We start from the raw sequence: 20680 nt of genomic DNA, 5'->3' as shown, positions 1-20680 counted from the left end.
TTGTGATATTAATGCAGAGGCGACACCAGTTGATAAACGCTTACATTATTTTTCAAACTAAAATTCATGAACACCAACGAATTTCTTCTAAATCGAACGAAGTATTAATTTGGTAACGTTTAAAGTTAGAGGAGTAAAAAATATAAAATTACATCAACATATAGAGTATCTTTTATCATCTAATTATAATATTCTAGATTACTATATGTTTAGGCTAAATCATGCATTTAAGGTCAAAAACACAAAGAAATAGGACACAATGGCGATGATAGAAAAATATTCAGTTAATTGATTGAACTTTGATATTCCCATGAAAAATTCTCCCCTGCGTTTAAATAAAGACTTTGAAAATCACCCAATTGGCATATAACTTGAAAGTTGCGGTCAGATACAAGCCCCAGTAGGCATGGTATGAAATTGGAACTGGTTTTGATAGATTACACTAAGAATTGTATCGAACAAGTTGCTACATGGATCCTTGGGGGAAAAAGCAGTCCCTATATCTATTATTTCAAAATTTGTTACCCTTTGCACTTGCACAACGATTGATAAGTAAAAGTTTGTTATAATGCTGATTCCATGATTCAATTCAAAATACGTTTTGTTTCAGACAAATATAACATAAATACTGTAATATATTCAAATACCTTTAGTGTTTAGTGATAAATCCTCAGTTTTAGGTTTTCAAATCCAACGGGATGCCTAAAAATGCCGTTTATTTAAGTATGTTTTCTTGTATAACTGAAATTCTACCCCAGGTTATTTCATACGCCACGCGCGGTCCGGTAAATAAAGGACTAACGATATTCATATTACGCCTCCCGATTCTTCGACTTCTGCGATCGATACCAGTTCAAAATGTTTACAAATATTATATAGGAACGACGGTCTTCGTCATAGTATTATTTTGCTATTGTACTACTGTTGAGTCTTTCCTAATTTTAAAGACTCTACTGTTGTTTTATCATGTCCTCAGATGATGAATATGATTATATGTCGGATGATTTTTTAGCAAAGTGGTAGGTTATATCCCTTGGGACTTGAATTCAGAATTCATTCATTGCCTGGTGTTTGTTAAAATGGTTTGATATTGTAGTTCTAATTGTGTCACGGCGAATAAGTAAGAAATTTGAATGAACACTTAAAAAATCGCAGTTATGTTTTGTTCTTTCTAGTCTAGAAGCTGGAAAGAATACCGACATCCGCCCTGGCCTGATCTTCGACAGAAGTAAGCGGAGGCGGGTTGATATAGAAAAAAGAAAAGCAGAGACAGACGAAAAAAATAAGAAACGTTACAAACCTCATGGACAGAAAGAAGTCGAACGCAGGGAAGAAGGGTTACGGGAAGCAATTTCTACTGACAACAAGGGCTTTGCTTTGTTGCAAAAGATGGGATACAAACCAGGGGATGCTTTAGGCAAATCAGGTATTTCAATACTGATCGAGAGTTCTATTTAAATTAAGAATTCCTAAGATTATTTATGCCTACTACTAGTACAGTGTTATGTTAATGACTTTCTGTTTACAAATCATATCTCATGATCAATATTACAAAATCAATGCTATGTATAAATGACCAATTTTTGTTGTAAGCATAAGTAGAGTACAATTTTTGTGAAATATTTCAATATTTTCAATGTGGTACAAACTTCAGGTTTGTGTGATCAATGTGTTTCTGTGTGTGCATGTATGAATATATCTGTATTTATTGTAGGCATTGTAAACACTGCCTCCTTTAATATTGAATTTATGTTGATGTCATTAATAATTTTTGCAGACAAGTGAAAATGCGTATTATGAGGATCCAGGGTTTAAATTGAAATTTTTAGTGCTTCCAAATACATTAAATTATTTTCTTTAAATAGCCTAGTGACTGCATAACCCTCCCATTGACACCAACCATGATGCAGTGGAAGGGAAATGAAGAGAAAATGAATCCTGTCAACTATGGGTCTTGGCCCACTGGCCAGGTATTGTGTTCGGCAGGAGGTATGACTTTGTCAGTCATCATGGAAAATCCTTGCCCAACCTAGCTGAAAGGAGTGGAAAAGTAAACACAGAAAAGACTGCAGAGGTTAGAATTGGGACAATGAATTTTCGGACAATCGTGAGAACAGGGAAGCTAGAAAATTCAAGAGAGATGAAAAGAGAAAGTAGGTATAGATGTGTTAGGTTTAGGAGAAATGAAATGAAGAGGCAAGCGGAGTCAAACAGTAATTTATAATGCAAGGGGAGCAGAGTTGATATGAAGTGGCCTTATTACTAAATAAACAAGTAGGGAGGAGGCTGGCAAATAGAGCAGGAGAATGATAGAATATTATCATAGAGATAAGAGTAGACCTGACCAGTCTGGTAGTAATCTGTGTGTACACACTGGCATTTGGTCAATTAGAGGAAGATGTTGATATTTTGTATGATCAATTAGAATAACTAATTGTAAACATGCTGGGAAGGAAGCACCTAAAGGTATTTGGGAATTGGATTTCAGTGGTAGGCAAAGGGAAGGGTGAGAGAGATGTTTGGGAGTATGCTTCAGGGATTAGAAATTATTGTGGCTGATGAAAGAAGCAATAGAAATTTTAGATGGGTTGCCCATGATCACAAATACCTTTCAGTATAAATGCTGAGGATGCTACAGGTGGCATGGGAAGGGCTTGAACTGGAAATAAAAGAGGGTAGAAAGGTGGTTAAGTCCGGCAAAACAAAAAAAATTTTGAATGATTTCTAGAAGATAACATTCATTATTTATTCAGAATGATTTAGGATACTTTTTTTAGTAGTAGTATTTAGGAGAGGCTACTGACAGCTGAGGTCATTTGCACCATTAGGGAAGGACAGGAAAGGGTGAAGAAAAACCAGGCATTGGCATTAGCCTACTTTTAACGGAAGTTGCCAAGGGCTCCACAGCTTAGCGGACCTTGAGACGGACGGTGTACTCACTCAAAGTGCCCTCCTCAAAGCACCTCAAGTAGGCATTGGGATATTACTGAAAGATATCTGCTGCCTACAGGATTTGAACCCAGGTCCTTTGGGTGGGAAGCTAGTGCATTAGTCACTGCACTCTCCTGATCCCCATATTTTTAATGTTTCAACTATTGTTTTTGGATTGCAAATTTAAAGAAAATCTCCCATCGCCATAATAAATTAGTATAATGCATCCAATAGGAAAACTATGAATTTCTGTGATTGTTTTGTGGGAAAAGGAATTTCACGGCAGTGACCGACCATAACCCCTCAACCGGAATACCCTTCTGTGGAGGTTTTCTGGTATGTTACTTCCTCCCCAGTGACCAACTACTGACAAACACTCAACCCAAATTGCGGCAGTAGGTTGTAAGTGGACTCTTCACACTTACAACCTTCTGTTGCAAGTGCTTATTTCCTTTAGTTCCCTGAGAAGGGCCACCTTGTGGCCAAAATACACATATCCAATGCACACCCTCTTCTTTCCTCATTTATTGCTATACCTTGACTTTGCTCAATTTCAGTAATATTCCCCAGTATTGAGGCCCTCTTTGAATGTGTGAGTGTGTCTACTCTGTGTTTGTTCCAGGCACAGAAATAAATCCTGTAAGCAGTCATTGATAGTGTTTATGTGGTCATAACTCAGACATTCTTAGCAGAGTCTCTTCAACCCTGTGAAGGATCCCAATTTGGGTTGAGTGTGTGCATCTCTAGTTGTTCCCTGGCGAGGAAGTAACATTGCTGCAAGCCTGTACAGTAGGGTATTCTGGTTGAGAGGTAGTGGTTGGTTACTTTCATGGAATTCCTTCTCCCAGAAACTATCACATCAATTTATAGTTTTCCTTTTGGACAAATGATGCTAATTTATTTTGGCCATAGGAAGTTTTATTTAAATTGTTATTTTATTAGGCAGAAGAGCTTAATTTTCATAGGTTTTATTGTTTTTTGTATAAACTGAATAGGTACTCTTTTATGCTTAATAACCTTGGTGAGTTTAGGTGTAGCAGAACAATGCAAAATTTACTCTTTGGAACACTTTACCTTAATATTATTAGGCTACATAACCAAAAATCATGCCTGCGTGTTGTGACTGAAGTGGATGTAAGAATGCTAGTTGATAAATAATTTCCATGCATTAACTAATTCTGGTTTCTCTATATCCCAGGTTTAATTTCACTTATTTTTCATTTTTTGATGTACCTGTTTTATCATTGCCTCTTAGTAGGAGTCTGTGCTATGTAATTCTTTTGTATTAGAATTCATTCTTTAAGAGAGATTTTATTGTTTTCTTCAAAAATTTTGCGTGCATATGAAAATAATTTTCCTATAAAATTTTAATTTCCCATGTGATTATTTATTTAAAATAAGATGAAAGAGCAGTGTTCTTGGAAATAAAAATCCTGTTATTGTCCCCAATAATTTCGCTAATTTGAAGAAAAGTTTTGGAAAGAGCTTCTTGACCACTGAAAGCTAATTACAGGTAGCCAAATATCTCCCAAGTAGGAATTTGCCAATTATAGTATTATATGAGTGGTTAGGAAGGTTCTCAAAATCACCACCAGATCACAGCGCTAGCATAACAAGTTTACGGCGCAGTAATAGTTAATCTCCTTTAAAAGTAAACATGTAATGTGTCAGTACTCTAGGAAGAGACCTGTGGTACGGATGCCTCTCAGTTTTTGTTCCCATCTAGTGATTTGTGAAGATGGAAAAAATTGAGATTCGAGCAGTGCTAAAATACTTCATAAAGAAAGGTATGAAAGCAAAGGAAGATCAAGCTGGCTTTCAGAATACTCTGGTGGGCTCTGCTCCTTCATATTCAACTGTTGCCAAGAGGAGGAACGAATTTAAGTATGGTCAGGATAGCTTTTATGATGATCCTTGTAATGGTCGGCCAAAATGTGCCACTAACCCAGAATATTGCAAAACTGCATAAAATGGTCATGGAGGCTCACTGACTGAAAGTGTGATAAATCACTGAAGCTGTATGGATGTCATCTGAATGGGCATATCACATTTTAACAGTGGAATTGGATATGAGAAAATTATCTGCTGGATGGGTGTCACGGCTCTCAAAGTAAGATCACAAACATATCAGAATAAGAATTTCCGAACAATGTTTAAAGAGCAACCAACAAGATTTTCTGTGCCATTTTGTGAACACAGATGAAGCTTGGTTCCACTACTATAGCCCAGAGACAACACAGCAGTCAAGGCAGGGGAAGCATGTTGATTTACCACCACCAAAGAAAGCAAGGGTAATACGGTCAGCCGGAAAGGCGATGGCTTCAGTTTTTTGGGATGCGAAAGGGATTCTTCTGATATTTGCACAGGACAAACAAGTACTGGACAATACTAAAAAAACCTCCTGGACCATTTAAAGCAAAAGATACACAAAAAAAGGCCAGGTCTGGCAAGAAAGAAAGTCATCTTTCATCAAGACAATGCACACCTACACACGTGTCGTTGCCATGGCAAAAATACATCCACTAAGATACAAACTGTTGTCACGCTGCTTTGATTTGGCTACTTCAGATTTCCAGCTCTTCCCAGAGCTCTAAATTTTCCTTGGTGGACGGAGGTTCTCTTCAAGCATTTGTGAGATCGGATCAAGACATTGGAACATTGCTGGACCAGGTACATTAGTGTACAGGGAGACTACATTGAAGAATAAAAAAGTTTCTGTGAAATAAGTCATTAATTTCTATTCCATTCCAAGAAATTTTCAAATTACCCTTATATTATTGCTTGAAAATACATGGGCAATATTTATTTGTTGCACAAGTACTCATACTCCAATACCATTTGCTGGAAGGCCAATCTAGTGTATGTAAATTTTGTATATTTTTATGCAGAGTAATCTTAGTTCTGTGTGACCTAAGTGGCAAAAATTCAATGATAAGACTTACAAAAGGGACTATCCAATATGTGTATCGGTCAGGAGTTGCAACTTTATGTACCCTCGTGCATAGGTTGGTAAAAAACTTCTAAAGAATCACTTCTAAAAGAATATCAAGTGATACTTGAATGTCAAAAATTGATCAAATTCAAATCTCAAACAGTCAATTTAAAATGTCTATAAATTAATAAAGCTTCTTGTTGGTGAAGTCTTTTATCATTGTTCATTTAAAGCCTGCACACATGTACAGGTAATAAGAAGATAAGCACTTTCTATTCATTCACCAGATCCTAGTAGGTCAGTCATCACTCTGTATTTTTTTAAGGTCCAGTCCTTATAAATATTGTTATTTTATTATGCTAGATGGGTTTGCTGCAGAGTAATGCTTCGGAAGTGGACTGATTTTTATGTCATGGTTTTGGTGGTTTCCACAAGGTAGTGTTCTTGGGCCATTACTCTTCCTAATTTACGTAAACGATCTACCAAACAACTTACATTCCCAAATAAGACTCTTTGCTGATGACTGCATTATATACAGACGGATAGAACATTTAAATGACCACGTAATATTACAAAATGATATCGATCGCCTTGGTGACTGGGTTACAAATAATAATATGGGCATTAATATAAGTAAAAGTAAGCATATTAAATTTTCAAATAAAAAGAATGCAGAAAAGGAAATTTACACTCTCTTCGGAGAAAGAATCCCATGTACTAGCCAATGCAAATATTTAGGCATTTATTTAACTAGGGATCTTGGGTGGGGGGTCCAAGTAGAAAATTTGACACGGAAGGCATTTAAAGTATTGCATTGGGTGATGAGAAATTTAAAAGGAAGTAGCGTAGCCACAAAAGAAAAAGCATATAAGGCACTGGTTATCCCTATCCTAGAATACTCCTCCATAGTATGGGATCCATATGAGGTGGGACATATTAAAAAGATAGAAAAAGTTCAAAGAAAGGCAGCAAGCTATGTACTCGGAAGGTACAAAAGAACAGATAGTGTCACGGATATGTTAGATGTACTGAAATGGGAGAGTTTGAAAAATAGAAGAAAAAGGAGCAGGTTAGGCGCGATGCATAGAATAGTTAAAAAGGACGAAGCGTGGGAAGATTTATGGCAAGGGATAGAAAAGCCTAACTTTAAGGAAAAAAACGACCATAGCCACAAAATAAAAATAAGGACTCAAAAAACCAATAAGAAAAAATACTCTTTTTTAAATAGAACCATTATTGATTGGAACCAGCTGCCTGGAGGTTTGTTTGAGCCCTTTCCATCCAATTTTAGAAGTTTTAAGTTTAAATGTAAAGTAGCCACTGGGTAATAAACTTCACTGTAGTTTTGAAAATATTGTTTGTATGTGATGTGGACGGCATTTTGTAAGTGATGTGGAAGTTTGTTTGTATGTGATGTGGAAGTGTCATTATGTAAAAATATTTTGTCTCTTATCTGTTTTTATGTGTTCGTATGTAATTATTTTTGTTGTTAGTAGTTATCTTTGACCTTACCTGACCGTTGCCACCAGGAAATTTGCCTAATTGCAACGTAATTGTGTAAATAAAAAAAATAAATATAGGTGATACGCTCATTTATTTCCATCATGCAGATGTTGTTGACTTAATAAAATTGTTTTTCAAACTATTTTACAAGATAAAAAGAGCAAATTACAAAGAAAAATTACTATAGCTGATATTTATTTTTTGAATGGTGATTTCAGGTAAAGGATTGGTTGAGCCAGTCCCCATTGAAGTAAAAAGTGGGAGAGGAGGTTTAGGAAGGGAGACCGCATTGAAAGAGGTTGCAGAGGCCAAGAGTCATGCAGTTCAGAGGTGGAGGATGAAGAGGAAGGAAGAAGCTGAGATTGGCACCAAGGATTATCGTCTTCGTATAGCTGCTGAGGCCAGGAAAAGGCAGGCAGAGGGCGACCTGCGGGTTAGTCAGAAAGCTTGCCATCATTTGGATGAAGTTAATGTAAGTCGGATAATATACATTTATAATACCTCAGCCTCACACTTCTATGATATTATTCAAAATCATCAGTCTTTAAGCATGAAGTTCATTTTCTGCTAATCTCATTTGGATTTCCCATCAATGTATCACTCAATACTGTTCTTTTTCTTCTCTTAAATGTTTTATGCTTAGCATCAGAAGCCTTCCCATTCACTTTCTTCCACTCTTCTCAAGAGCTAACAGTTGTGTATTAACCCCTTTGATGGGGACAAATTTTTTACTAGTCACCCTCCTGGTGGGGGTATTTAATCTATGGATAAATATTTTATTTTTTTATTGGAATATATTGTTATTGATACAAATGTAAAAAAAATGCACTATTTGTTTATTTGTAAGAACAATATTTTTTAACAAAAATTTGCTAATTTTATTATTTTTATATGCAATGAAATTGAAAAAAATGGTACCTTACCAATATGGCAATTTCTTCTTTATCAAACACCAATGACTGTAGTTTGTTCTAATGTTTATTTACAATATGTGTACACTTTCATTTCTATCCTACTATTGCACTTGAGAGTGGTATGCGTGGCAACACGGAGCTGCACAGAGTGGAGCATTGCACTCTTTGCAGCAGTATATTGTTACCCTCCTCTGCTTATGTGACAAACACACTACACATCTCTTGTGTGAATGTTTTTCAATTCTAGTTGGTGAATTTAGGTCTGGGAAATACCTACCTAATAATCGCAATGCAGGGTCTAATTTAGAGCTCTTTCTCAGCACTTTGGAAATTGATCCTCCGTATTTATTTAGTAATTGATAAATAAGATCCAAACGGTGACTCAAATGATTTTCCTTCCCTCTACCAAATTCTATGAAAGAAGCAAAAAATACTTAAAGAGTTCTAAAAACTATGAGCTGTACAGAGATGGAAAATTAGATGAAATAGAAACACACAGCCTAAAAGGTTTCCAAAACTCAAAAACTATACACTGACAGAAAGTGCAATGATGGAGGCAAAGAATGAATGAAGAGCATATCCAGGGTCAAATAATTCAAGACCAGGGAATCACAAGTTAGGAACTTCTAGTAATGGGTAACACATGTCTTTCTGCTACACGGAAGAAACAAAACTCAGAATAATGTAGCAGCCAATACAAAAGGTACTCTAGGCTCTAATTTACACTAAAAAAAGAGAGGAAATCAAAGAAAATTCAAATGCTCAAATACGTCTGTAGCTATTTGAATGAAAGAACTGCTAAGGCACACCAAAAAATGACCTCCATCCACCAAATATACACACCAAAACTTAATTTACTACTATAAGAAAAGTGACTGAGGGTACGTGAGAGAAAAAGTACCATAAAGCGTCCCTTTGTTTCGACAATACCACAAAACTTTTACAAAAGTAAAGAACTCCACTGCGTCTACTGCTTACACCATCGGGTTGAAAAAAATTACAGTATATGGCAAAACCATGCACAACCTAGATCTGAAAGACCGCATATATTGATGCATGCCCCCAGGAGATAAAAATAATTTTGTGTGGCACTTCTTTAGACACTCCCCATTTCAGCATCACCATGGGCATGCATCTTAAGACATCCTCCCAATCAAAGAGGTTACTATATAGGCATCCAGTCTTTAATACTCTATGCCTAAAATTATTAGTTTCCCTGTATTTCCTACTTCACTCTTTGTTTTGCAAATCTTTTTGGTTGTTCCCAATTACGTATTTTCATCTTCATCATTGTCCTTTATCACCACGATACATTGCTTTCAATTTTCTTGTCTTAATTGCTGCCCATGATCATGCCTTCATGAACTCTATATGGAAGTTTATTTTATCATTATAAATAATGTAAACTGTTTGAAGACAAGTCTTGGTACACCCTGAAAACTCCTGAAAATGTCTCTATCTTCCAAAGCACTGCCTCACAGTGTAAGGCCCTATCTATCTTACAATGTTTTATTTTACAGTGCTGTATACCTTCTGTCTCCCATCATTTGGTCGAAAATTTTATATTAGCCAATCACCTGGCTGTTCTGAGTTTATTGCTACTACTACCTATATAATTCTATGCCAAGTATTTTGAATGCCTTACTTCAATTTTTCTCCTCTCTGCCATTAATTAAATTGACCCCATCGCTCAAGTAGTCAGTCCCCAGCTAATTTTCCTGTCTAAAAAACCAGAACATTCCATATATTTCAATGCGACAATTTAAGAGTGTAAAAATAATTCGCCTTGACCGGGATACGAACCCAGATCCCTCAATGGCTGGCCGAGTGCTTTAGCCAGTTAAGCTATCCTCTTTCACTCTGATGCATTGAAATGCATATTAGTGGATGACTCCCTCAAAAAGTTACTGTTGTGGCATCTCCCGCAGTTTCTTAGAATTTTCCATGTATTTATTCTCAAGAAGTTATAGTCCACTGTAGTGTTTTCTTCTCTGCTACTGCTAGCGTTGTTGCATCAGAATTTTGTGTTAAACTTCCGAAACCTTGACCTTCCTCTCTTTTCTTCCCCCACTGCCTGGCAGAATGCCCTCTTCACCAGGCTTAGTCCTGTAGTTGCTAGTCTTCATTACTCAATTTTAGGCCAGCATAGCATATCGAGAATATAATCACTGTTGCTTGAATTTTTGTCTAACTCAGTTTCATTTTTAATGTGATGCTATCACTTAAGTGGCCACCCCACTGGGGTCAGATACCTCACTGAGGAGTAGATACTGCAGTCACAACTTTTTGTTTGGTTCCTATCCTTTGATCTATCTGATGTGCATGGCCCAGCTGAGAATAAACTTCATTGCTTCCAACATACATTTCTGGGGATTGACAAAACACATGAGCCTTTCCAACATATCAAAATTATATCTCTTGAGGAAGAATTCTTCTGATGAGTTGCATTTTTAATCTCAAGGAATTTTTGTGTTCAAAGTAGAAAGTCTTTCTCACTTAAGCTCTTCTTTCTGGTTATATTGTTCACTACTGGTCTAAATGAGTTCAACATCTGGTGGCTCTCTTACAAAGGGCCTCCAATGCTGGAACCATTGTATGACTAGGAGAGGATTCTAACCTAGGATGTCTGTGTTCTTTCATGCTATCATGGACTAATATCTGGTTTAAGTTTTTCCTATGGTCAAGTTGTGCAGGTCAATCATGTAGTTTTTCCATATTCATTGCATTGTAACTGTTACTTTTCATCAAATTGATATTTTATAAGCCCTAGATTTCATGACAACACATAAAATGGAATCCTTTTGTTAAAAATTCAGACATTATGCTTAGCTGAAAAATGTTGTAATTGGCTCCTTCCTCACTACTTATATTCTGTTATTGTTAATTACATGGGTTCAAAGGCTGATGAATTGCTTTTTGCCGGTGATGATCTAAGATCCAAGGTCTTTGTTATCTCCATTTAGAAAGAATTAAATGCTATACAAAGAAATCCTGACCTCTGGAAAGAAATTACTGAACTACATCCCTAATTGATGATTGATTCAAGTTATATTCACACTTTTCACAAACAAGAGAGCAATTCAGCATAAACTTTGTTTTTTCGGTAAAATCATTTCAGCAGTGATGTATTTGTAAAATCAATGATTAGGAAGTAAATATTTATAAAATATTGAATGCATTATCTATAGTTTTGTATCGTGTCTGCTAGTAAAATGTGGTGTTATGTAAAAGGGAATTATGAAAAGTATGATGACGATATTTTGCCTTGTGAAACCTGAACTATGTACTGTCTATCTATATGTAAATTCATTTGAAAGATTTTAGTCTTGAATGTGGTAATTTAGCATTAAGATGACACCGTAAATCCACATTTAATTACAGCAAAAGGGTTGTATACAGGGTTTGGGTCACAATTTAGTCTGTATAGGATACTTTTTGGTCCTTTGGAATAGATAGAATTCTGTTCCAATCAGCATAGTGAATGTTTTATTCATATTCATGCTCTTATTAGAGTTTCTTGGTTAATTTTCGTTTCTGTGCAAAGCTGAAGGACTAAATTAGCTTTTCTTATGTAGTTCCTTTTTCTCAGTGTCTATGTTTCCCAATAATTCATTTCACGGCTTTGCATTTCATTCTTCTGTGGATCATTTTTACATTCTCTATTTTTTTCGAATAATGGATGAAATTTGGCATAACCATTAATTTTTAGGCCCTAGCAGAAAGCCACGCCACATGATATGCTAAATTTCTTCATCATATTTGTCTCCCTCCACATTTTCTTCAACATTTTTCTGTAACAAATATTTTTGTACTGGTTGTTTTCAAGTGCAAAGCTGTTGCAAATGCTTTTATCCACTTTATCTTCAATTGTTTCACCATTCTAATTGTGCAAGTGATTTCTCACCTCTATGGATTTGAATCTGGCCCATACTTTCCTAGTTTTCTGATTAAGTCCTAATCTCACATCTTATCCTTTTTATAAGGTAAATGTTATCCTAATTTGGTCCTTAATCAAATTTCATTTCTACTTTCTTCAATTTATCCGTATATATAATTCATATCTTGTAAATTCCAGAACTTCACGTACAATACTATTCTACAGATTAGTTTATTTTGCAACTTCCTTTATTCTTATTTGATGTTTCGCAAAATATATATATACATATACTTGCAGGAAAAATGTACGCTCGACGATTGATACATATAAAAAAACACTCACTTATGACTAAATATTTTTATGCTCCCAGCCACCTTATTCATAGTATGAAGAGTAGCTTACGCTCTGATGAGTTTGTTCCTTTTTATAAGACTTTCCATAAATTAACTCAGTTTCTTGAATTAAAGAAAGTAAAACAACACTTGCTGATTGAAGTAAACTTTACCAAATGATCATATTAATTAGTAGGACTGTAGAAATTACATTATGCATGTGGCAAATGCATGATCAATTTAGCTTACTAATGACACATTTATCCTTGCTGAATGTAAAATCACCGTGGCTCAGTTCAGTAATTATAAATTCAAGTTAGTTAATTAGAATTCATATTGGTAGGTAATAGAAAAATACTGTTAAGGATTTAAAATTATTGGGAACAAGCAATCCAAATATTTGATTTGACATGAAGATAAGAAAGCGACATAGACCCGCACAATTAACTGTTACATAAACTTAAATACTATGGAATCAATGAGAAAATAATTAATTGGATTAGAGACTTCTTGTCAAATTGCAAACAAATAGTAGTCATAGATGGGCTGTGCTCAACGGATAGAGATGGTAGTAGTATTTAGGGGAGGCGACCGACAGCTGAGTTCATTTGTGCCATAGGGGATGGACAGAAAAGGATGAAGGGTGGAGAGAAACCCGGCATTAGCCTACTCTTAACGAAAGGCGCCAAGGGGTCAACAGCTTAACGTCCCATCTGACAGACAGCGTACTCACTCAAAGTGCCCTCCAAAAAGCACCTTAAGTAGGGATCGAGATACCTCTGAAAAATATGCAACACCGCCAGGATTTGTATCCGGGCCCTCTGGGTGGGAAGCCAGTACGTTAGCCCCCGCACCATCTCGATCCCCACGGATAGAGATGTAACTTCGAGCGTCCCCCAGGGAAGTGTAATAGGGCCTCTTCTGTTCTTGATATACATTAATGACTTAAGCACACACGTTAGTAACAATCTGAGGTTATTTGCTGACGACACAATGGTATACAGGGAAGTAAGGTGGCAACTAGATCGTGAGCTATTCTCTAGAGACTTAGACAATATCTCGGAATGGTGCAATAAATGGGGATTAACACTTAATATAGATAAATGTGCAGTTTTGAAATTTGGGAACAAAGGAAGCGACGAACAGGATATAAACTATGAAATAGAGGGTACAGTACTGACTGCGGCCAATCAAGTTAAATATTTGGGGGTTGTTCTAACACCACGCCTTTCATGGGGAGCACATATCAGGACAATATGCGGATCAGCTTTAAAGAAACTTGGCTTCATAAAATGGGTGGTGGGGAAATGTAATGAAAAAGTTAAAGAGAGGTGTTATTTTGCTCTAGTTAGACATCATTTGGAATATGCCGCAAGTATTTGGGATCCTTGGGAGAAAATTTGGCAAAAAGAATTAGATGAAGTCCAGAGAAAATCCACTAGATTCGTTAAAAATTGTTATGATGAGAACACAAGTGTGACAGTTCTCTTAGGGGATTTAGGCTGGGAACCACTTGAAGTGCGGAGAGAACAAGCGAGGCTTAGACTTTTAGAAAGGTTCAGAACAAACGAGTTTAACTATGACACTGAAGGAATTATAGTGGCCCCACACTACTTAGGTAGATCCGACCACAAAGATAAACTAAGGGAGATAGATTCCAGGACAGATAGGTACAAATACTCATTCTTTCCCCGAACAATCAGAAATCATAATAGTAAGAAACCAAAGTCACTTTAGAAATATTAAAAATATTGAATTTACATGTCGGAACAAAATTAAACACTGTAGAGATGTTAGATATACTTTCAGGTGTATGTTAGTTGGTAGTTTGAGGGTTTGCATGTGTGTGGAGTATGAGTGTTCTTGCACGAATGTATGCCATGTTTTTTTGTGGATGTATGAATTTGCGGTTTTTTTTTCTTTTCTAAATTACGGGTGGTGTCCTAACACCCCTCGCCACACACCCTTGCGGCGTGCTTGCGGGGTTTTAAGTAGATGTAGATGAAGAATATTGTTTGGTATTTTATGACTGAAAATAGCTTTTTTTAAATAAATCATATTATCAGTACATGGTAGTTTACCAGCTAGGTAGGTTTTTGATCGGCCCAGGAGCTACATGGTACTGTACTCTGAAGCCCTTACTACCATGACCCAAAAAGCTATGAACTCCATACTAAATATTACACTAATTTATTCCTTAGCTCTGAGTACTTTCTACCTCACTTAATTTCATCCAAAATACCTATTCTCATTAACTCTCTGCCTCACTTTACCAGCATTAAGGTATGTACAGGTAGTTTTGGTATTTTCTGAGTATTTCATTAAGAGCATACGTATATTTTTCCTTCCAGGGCTATGAAACCCCAATTGAGAAGTGGTTTTGGCCTGAAATAAAAATCAATGTGGATGAAGAGTCTTCTAGTGAATCAGAAGAGGAAGATTTTGATAAGGAAACAGATGAAGAATTTGATGAAAATGAGAGTACTCCACCTAGGTTCAGTAATAAAGAAAAAAATATCGACCGGAAAAGACATAGAGGAGGATGCTCCAAGTCTTCCAAGAGGGAAAAAATCAAGGAAGAAAAAGACGATGAAGATGAATTACAGGTTTGTTTACTAATCATACTTAATGATTTAATGGTGTTAAGTTCTCATTTGTCTACAGTGCTTATGCTTTTAACCTACAGCCAGAAGAAAAGCTTGAAGTTCTAACTGAATACTTAAGGAAGACCTATTTCTTCTGCACATGGTGTGGTACAAAATTTGAAGGGAAAGAAGATCTGGAAACCCATTGCCCTGGAAACACTCGAGATGACCATTAACTTTTCATTAATGTGGACATTGCCAAAGTGAACTCTGACTTATACGTGTTTTAACAATGTCAAAAGAAAAGTGATTGATTTGTTTTATGTTCCAAGTGCGGAGAATGAAGTTGCATTTTGAATTGGTTTTATTCAAAACCCAAGTTCACAAAGCAGCAGATGTTTCTATGGATCATATTTGACTGACTGTTTATGGTAGCAACTTCTAGCTTCAGAAGTACATTTAATTCCTGTTTATTAGTCTTTTACTTGGCAAAGAACTTTTAATGTTTATCCCAAAGAAAATTGGTGTTGGCATTTGCTGTGTCAAAATATTACAACTCCTTCATAGCATTCCTAATGCTTTGTAATGCAAGATATCAAATAGCATTGAAAAAAGTTAACACTTCTGAAACACTCTCTTTTGTGTATAATGTATATGTATTGATCCAACTATTGGAATCACTAAATGTGCTAGAATATGAGTTGCCTATTTTTTCTCAACCTATTTATGTGCCAAAACCTATTATTATAACAACAATTATTTGCAGATGAAATTCAGACCCAATTCATGGGTGCACATATGTCTCATAAGTTACTAATGATGAGTTCAAATTGTGTAAATCTTTAACTGTGTTATTCTGTGAAATATATTTCCAATTATGATTCCCTGAGATTATTTTAACTGAGAATTCAGAATAACGCCCATTTTAACATTCATGACTGTATAAAAATTTTAACTGATCAAGTACATCCTTTTATCCTCTCATGATGGTGTAGGTGACTGAGTCAGGAAGAAAATGTCTCATTCTGATTAAAGGGCTTATTCTTGAAAGAATATTCTCATGTGTCCCCTCTTTCCATGCCCTCTTACAGCTTGGACTTGCATGGTATCCTGAGCTAAAACTTCTGACATAGCTTGATAGCATTTTATGTGTATTGATTCTTTGTAGCTTCCTTTCAACATGATTTAAACATCATCCTTGTTACCTGCTAAGTAAGTTTTGGGAAAAACTTTTTACCTCCTAAGAGCCTCCACAGCCTGAAACACTTGGTGCATGTACATGTATTTTCAGTGTGCAGAAGGAGAAAATGTTCTTGCCATTAAATTCTTTGACTTTTATCTTGTAGAAGGAATTTTTTCATTTACAGTGAAAGTGAAATGAGTATATCATAGTATGGTGTTATTTTTAGATGTTTGTTTAGTATTCCATTGGGTAAATTTTCATCCAAGGCAACATCCCATGTTCAACACTAATTGGTTATATTTGAAGTCTTCTGGGTCAGTTCTAAATGCTTCTGGATTAAACTAATCAAGCATGAAATATCCTTCTTTTGGAACATTCTTCACTACGTCCAACATGCTGCAGTCGTTTCACTAGTTAAGCATTAATTACATAACTTTAATCTTGTTCAATTTTTCAAGTGAATGTGAAAAGAATTCTTATAAGATCTACCAGTTCCAGAAATTTGGCAATCAAGCATATTTGGTCTTAGAGGAATATTTTAGGCCTTCCCTTTGCCGGAAGATTGTTTGGTTAGCTGGCATTCAAGAAACTTACTTTTCTTGTCTGTCAAGAAACCTGTCTTTTCCAGACTTAGTTCGTTCTCCTTCCCCGCTGACTCTTCTTTAACAGCTGGTAGTTTTTAAATTAACAGTTTAGAGTAAACCATTGGAGCATATTAAGGCAAGTTGACAAAATTTGAAATGATAGGACTTGAAATTTTCAAGCAGGTAGGCCCATGCCTCAATAGAAAGTATGTAAAAATATCAAATTAGCTATTTGAAATGCATCATCATATGCCCTCCCAAAGAGGAGAAGCTGTAACTTTTTAAGAAAAACATTCAGATGATGTTATGTAGCCCACTGCTGATAGTTAGAATAGGTAGTCATAATATTATTTTAGAAAGGGTGGTTTGAATTAGGGGTGCAATCTATCCAAAACATGGTTATTTAAATGCTAAACAAGGTCCCCATTTCTCAAAGCTCTTGAGTTGATTTAAAAGTCTTCTGAAAACAATCTTAAATAATGTATAAAAATCCTATCCTATATCCTAATTTACATGCTCTTTAATTTATGCTGACAACAAATTCTGTAGAATTTATCTCTGTAATCTGACTTGGTGTGTGCAAATTGCTATGCCTGGTAAATTGACTTATAGTATACCTTTGAGAAACTGGCTATAGGAGTGAAATATAATTCATTTTGCCAAAAGCATGAAAGCCCCCACTCCAGGTAGGTTAATCTTGGATAGTTTCTTTGGATTTTCATCATAATCCAGAAATCTAAAGATTTTTTTATACCACCTTGGGTATAAGGTTTTGTCCACTGATATGCCAGTGAATCAAGTAAAGATGTAATGAAAAGAATTGTGAAAACTTTAATGTGGGGAAGTTTTTTGTATGGCTCAGAAACTCGGTTGTGAGTCTGCGAGTGTGAGTGTGAGTGAAGTATAGATGGAGGTTTTTGAGATATGAGTGTGGAGTGGAATGGGAAAAAATAAAATGGACAGCAAGGAAAACAAATAAAGTTCTGGAAATGGTTAGGGAAGAGAGATGGCTGTAGGTTGAAATTCAAAGGCAGGACATGTAGATGCTGGAGATACTGTGAAGCAATGAGGTACTGAAGATGGTAATTGATAGACAGATAGAGGTCTTTATTTGGGTGAAATTAAGACCTAATGGTCCCTTCCTGGGGCCATTGAGGGAATTATTGGGAATGAGAATGTTAAGAGAGAAAAAGAATAAGAATTTTGGATGAAGTGACGGGAGATAGCAAGTATGCAGAGTTAAAGAGTGAGTTATTGTAATAGTATGGGATTTAAGGATTTTTTGTCGCGTTAATGAGGGCTCGCAAGCACATTTTTGAAGTGCCAGGGTATATGAAAAATCTACACTAATCTGGTAAACTGCAATTAATAATTATCATTCTGGTATATGAGCCAAAACTGACCAGTGACATAACTATTAGCAAGGAATACAGCACATGATATGAATACTACAAACAATAGCAACCTTGCACACCCTATCTTTCATTACAACAGTCAAACAAAATCCTGCTAATTAAAGTGATGATGGACTACATTGATCATATATGATTAGCTCATCAAGAGATGGCCATGACAATGTTATATTGACTGTTGGTCCCTGGAATTTGAGATGTGTGCGTGGAAATTCACAGGACTTAATAAATGCAATTACTATGAGATGAATGTCCAGAGTAGGTGAAAAGATTTGCAAGTGGTGTGATGTATTTTAATAGAATGAAACTGGTGATGAAGGAAGACACTTTGTTTTTCCAGGGACAGTATTTTTATTACAACCAATATTTCATTACGGCATAACATCTTTTGTTGTGCGTGCACCATTTATGTTGTAACGAAACATAGGTCATAATAAAAATAATCTATGGAGAAAAGCAAAGTGTCTTCTTTCATCATGACGGATTTCCACCATGTTACGCCTGAAACTTTGTTATTTAATGGAACTGGTTTTCCACTGCTGTTAGGAGTAGATGATCAGTGTACATAGCAATCAATCAGTATGTATGATTTGTTCTGAATGAGAGAAATAAGAGATATTTAAGGATATGTGCCAATTACCCTAGATATTTATTCATTCATATGAAAATTCATATTTATAGAGTCATTATTGAAGTTTTTTTATGCACCAGTGAAAGTAATACTGAAAATATGAAGGATGAGTAACAAGCAAGTTTTAAATGAGCGTGATCATAAAGAGATAATAGTTTACAAAGACATGACTGTTTGGATTTCCATTAAAGGCACAAGTGGTAGGGTCACTTGATGATCTAGAGATCCAATTAAAATGGTGAAAATGTGTTAATTGTGTGGATGGAAAAAGGATTATTTATCATAGGCGAATAGTTTGATCATAAATCTACTCATTCATGTCCATGGAAAAGTGGACATCAGATTAATCTTCTGCTCATGACAAAAGATTTAGAATATTAGTGAAGGACACAATAATATTTTGAGGGGTTGTATGAGGAACAGACTACTGTTCGGTAGTCTAATAAAAAGATCTCGGAAGAAAGTGGGCAGTGAAGAAGGCTAGAGAGCAAAATCGATTGAGAGTAAAAGTACAAAAGCTACAAGAAAAAAGCATGAGAAGGCAGTTAGCCTGAATAAAACCGGAACTTGAATGAGGTGGAATGGAGAAAATAATATCAAAAACACAAATTTTAGTGATGCTTGGGGAATTATGAATTTAGTTGTGTTAGATTGTGTCTTGTTAATCGTAGCAAGTTTGCCTCCATTCAAAAGTTTCCTTAAATAATATACTACCTTTCAAAAGTGTCTTATGCAACAATAAAAGCCATGTAAAAGTGATATCCTCATATTATAGTAGGGGAATGACACTTTTATTCCAGGGCAAGCAAAAATATGGACTGAATGAGGTGGGGATGAGATACTTAAGGATTATTTTTCATATCAAAAGGAGAGGAATGAGGGTCTCACAAAAGATTATAGATGGGTTTTACAAACCATAGATAAATATGAAAGAAATATGCATGGATAACTTGGTCATGTGAGAAATAGTAGTAGTAGTAGTATTTAGTGGAGATGACTGACAGCTGAGGTCATTTGTGCCATAGGGAATAGACAGGAAAGGATGAAGGGTGGAGAGAAACCCAGCGGTGGTATTAGCCTACTCTTTACAAAAGGCACCAAGAGGTCCGCAGCTTAACGTCCCATCTGTCGGACGGCATACTCACTCAAGGTGCCCTCCACAAAGCACCTCGAGTAGGGATTGAGATACCTCTAAAAAATATTCAACAACACTGGGATCATGTGAGAAATGATAAGAACTAAAACAACCTCCACGTAGTCCAGAGAAGAGTATAATGAAAGGGAGAAAGGGTAGACCAAGAAAGTTTGGGGTAAATATAGGCTGAAAATACTCTCAAGACAAGCCATATTGTCTCAGTAACACATATATATGAATTTAACAAGAGGTAAAAGGGGAATGCAAGGAAAGAGTAACACTGAATATATTGGTAAATGAGAGGAAGTTGCTGAAATTCAACTTGAGGATTTTTGTTTTATTTGCATGAAAGGGAAAATTGTGAGGTATATAGAGACAAATTGCAGCTGCAACTTAAAAAATAATTTATTCAATCGTATCTCCTTAAATTTGATGTTTAATTCCACATGAAAAGATCACAGTACCAATATTCATCAAAAGCTTCTTCAACAGTAATCTTTACTTGTTTACATTAAGCAGGGTTGATGTTACTTTTGCATTCCATAGTCCTTGGGAATGTGATCAAGGAATTCAAATAATACACTTCAGGATTTTATTCAGCACTTCTAACGGGTTTTAATAAGAGCTTGCAAAATGGTCATGCTGGTAATGGGGATATCGA

The 20680-nt window shown here is 35.8% G+C and overlaps 1 protein-coding gene across 1 annotated transcript; it reads left to right on the top strand.

Moving 5' to 3' along the window:
• The first annotated feature begins 857 nt into the window (after positions 1–857).
• LOC139691427 (G patch domain-containing protein 11) lies at positions 858–16381 on the top strand. Its single transcript, XM_071589238.1, has 5 exons — positions 858–1019; positions 1176–1426; positions 7585–7838; positions 14841–15095; positions 15176–16381. Exons 1-5 carry the CDS (start codon positions 967–969, stop codon positions 15308–15310), a joined length of 948 nt encoding a protein of 315 aa, XP_071445339.1. The 5' UTR covers positions 858–966; the 3' UTR covers positions 15311–16381.
• The last annotated feature ends 4299 nt before the right edge of the window (positions 16382–20680 follow it).

This window comes from Hetaerina americana, unplaced genomic scaffold (genome assembly GCF_022747635.1).
Source record: "Hetaerina americana unplaced genomic scaffold, ioHetAmer1.1.p SCAF_35, whole genome shotgun sequence".
Lineage (NCBI taxonomy): Eukaryota > Metazoa > Arthropoda > Insecta > Odonata > Calopterygidae > Hetaerina > Hetaerina americana.
The sequence above is the reverse complement of the archived record's forward strand: the minus strand, read 5'-3'. Positions and strand labels throughout refer to the sequence as shown.

Coding starts and splice junctions, on each gene's coding strand:
- LOC139691427 (XM_071589238.1), top strand. CDS start 967: ATGTCCTCAGATGATGAATATGATTATATGTCGGATGATTTTTTAGCA. Junction 1,020..1,175: donor GATGATTTTTTAGCAAAGTG/GTAGGTTATATC, acceptor TGTTCTTTCTAG/TCTAGAAGCTGGAAAGAATA. Junction 1,427..7,584: donor GGATGCTTTAGGCAAATCAG/GTATTTCAATAC, acceptor TGGTGATTTCAG/GTAAAGGATTGGTTGAGCCA.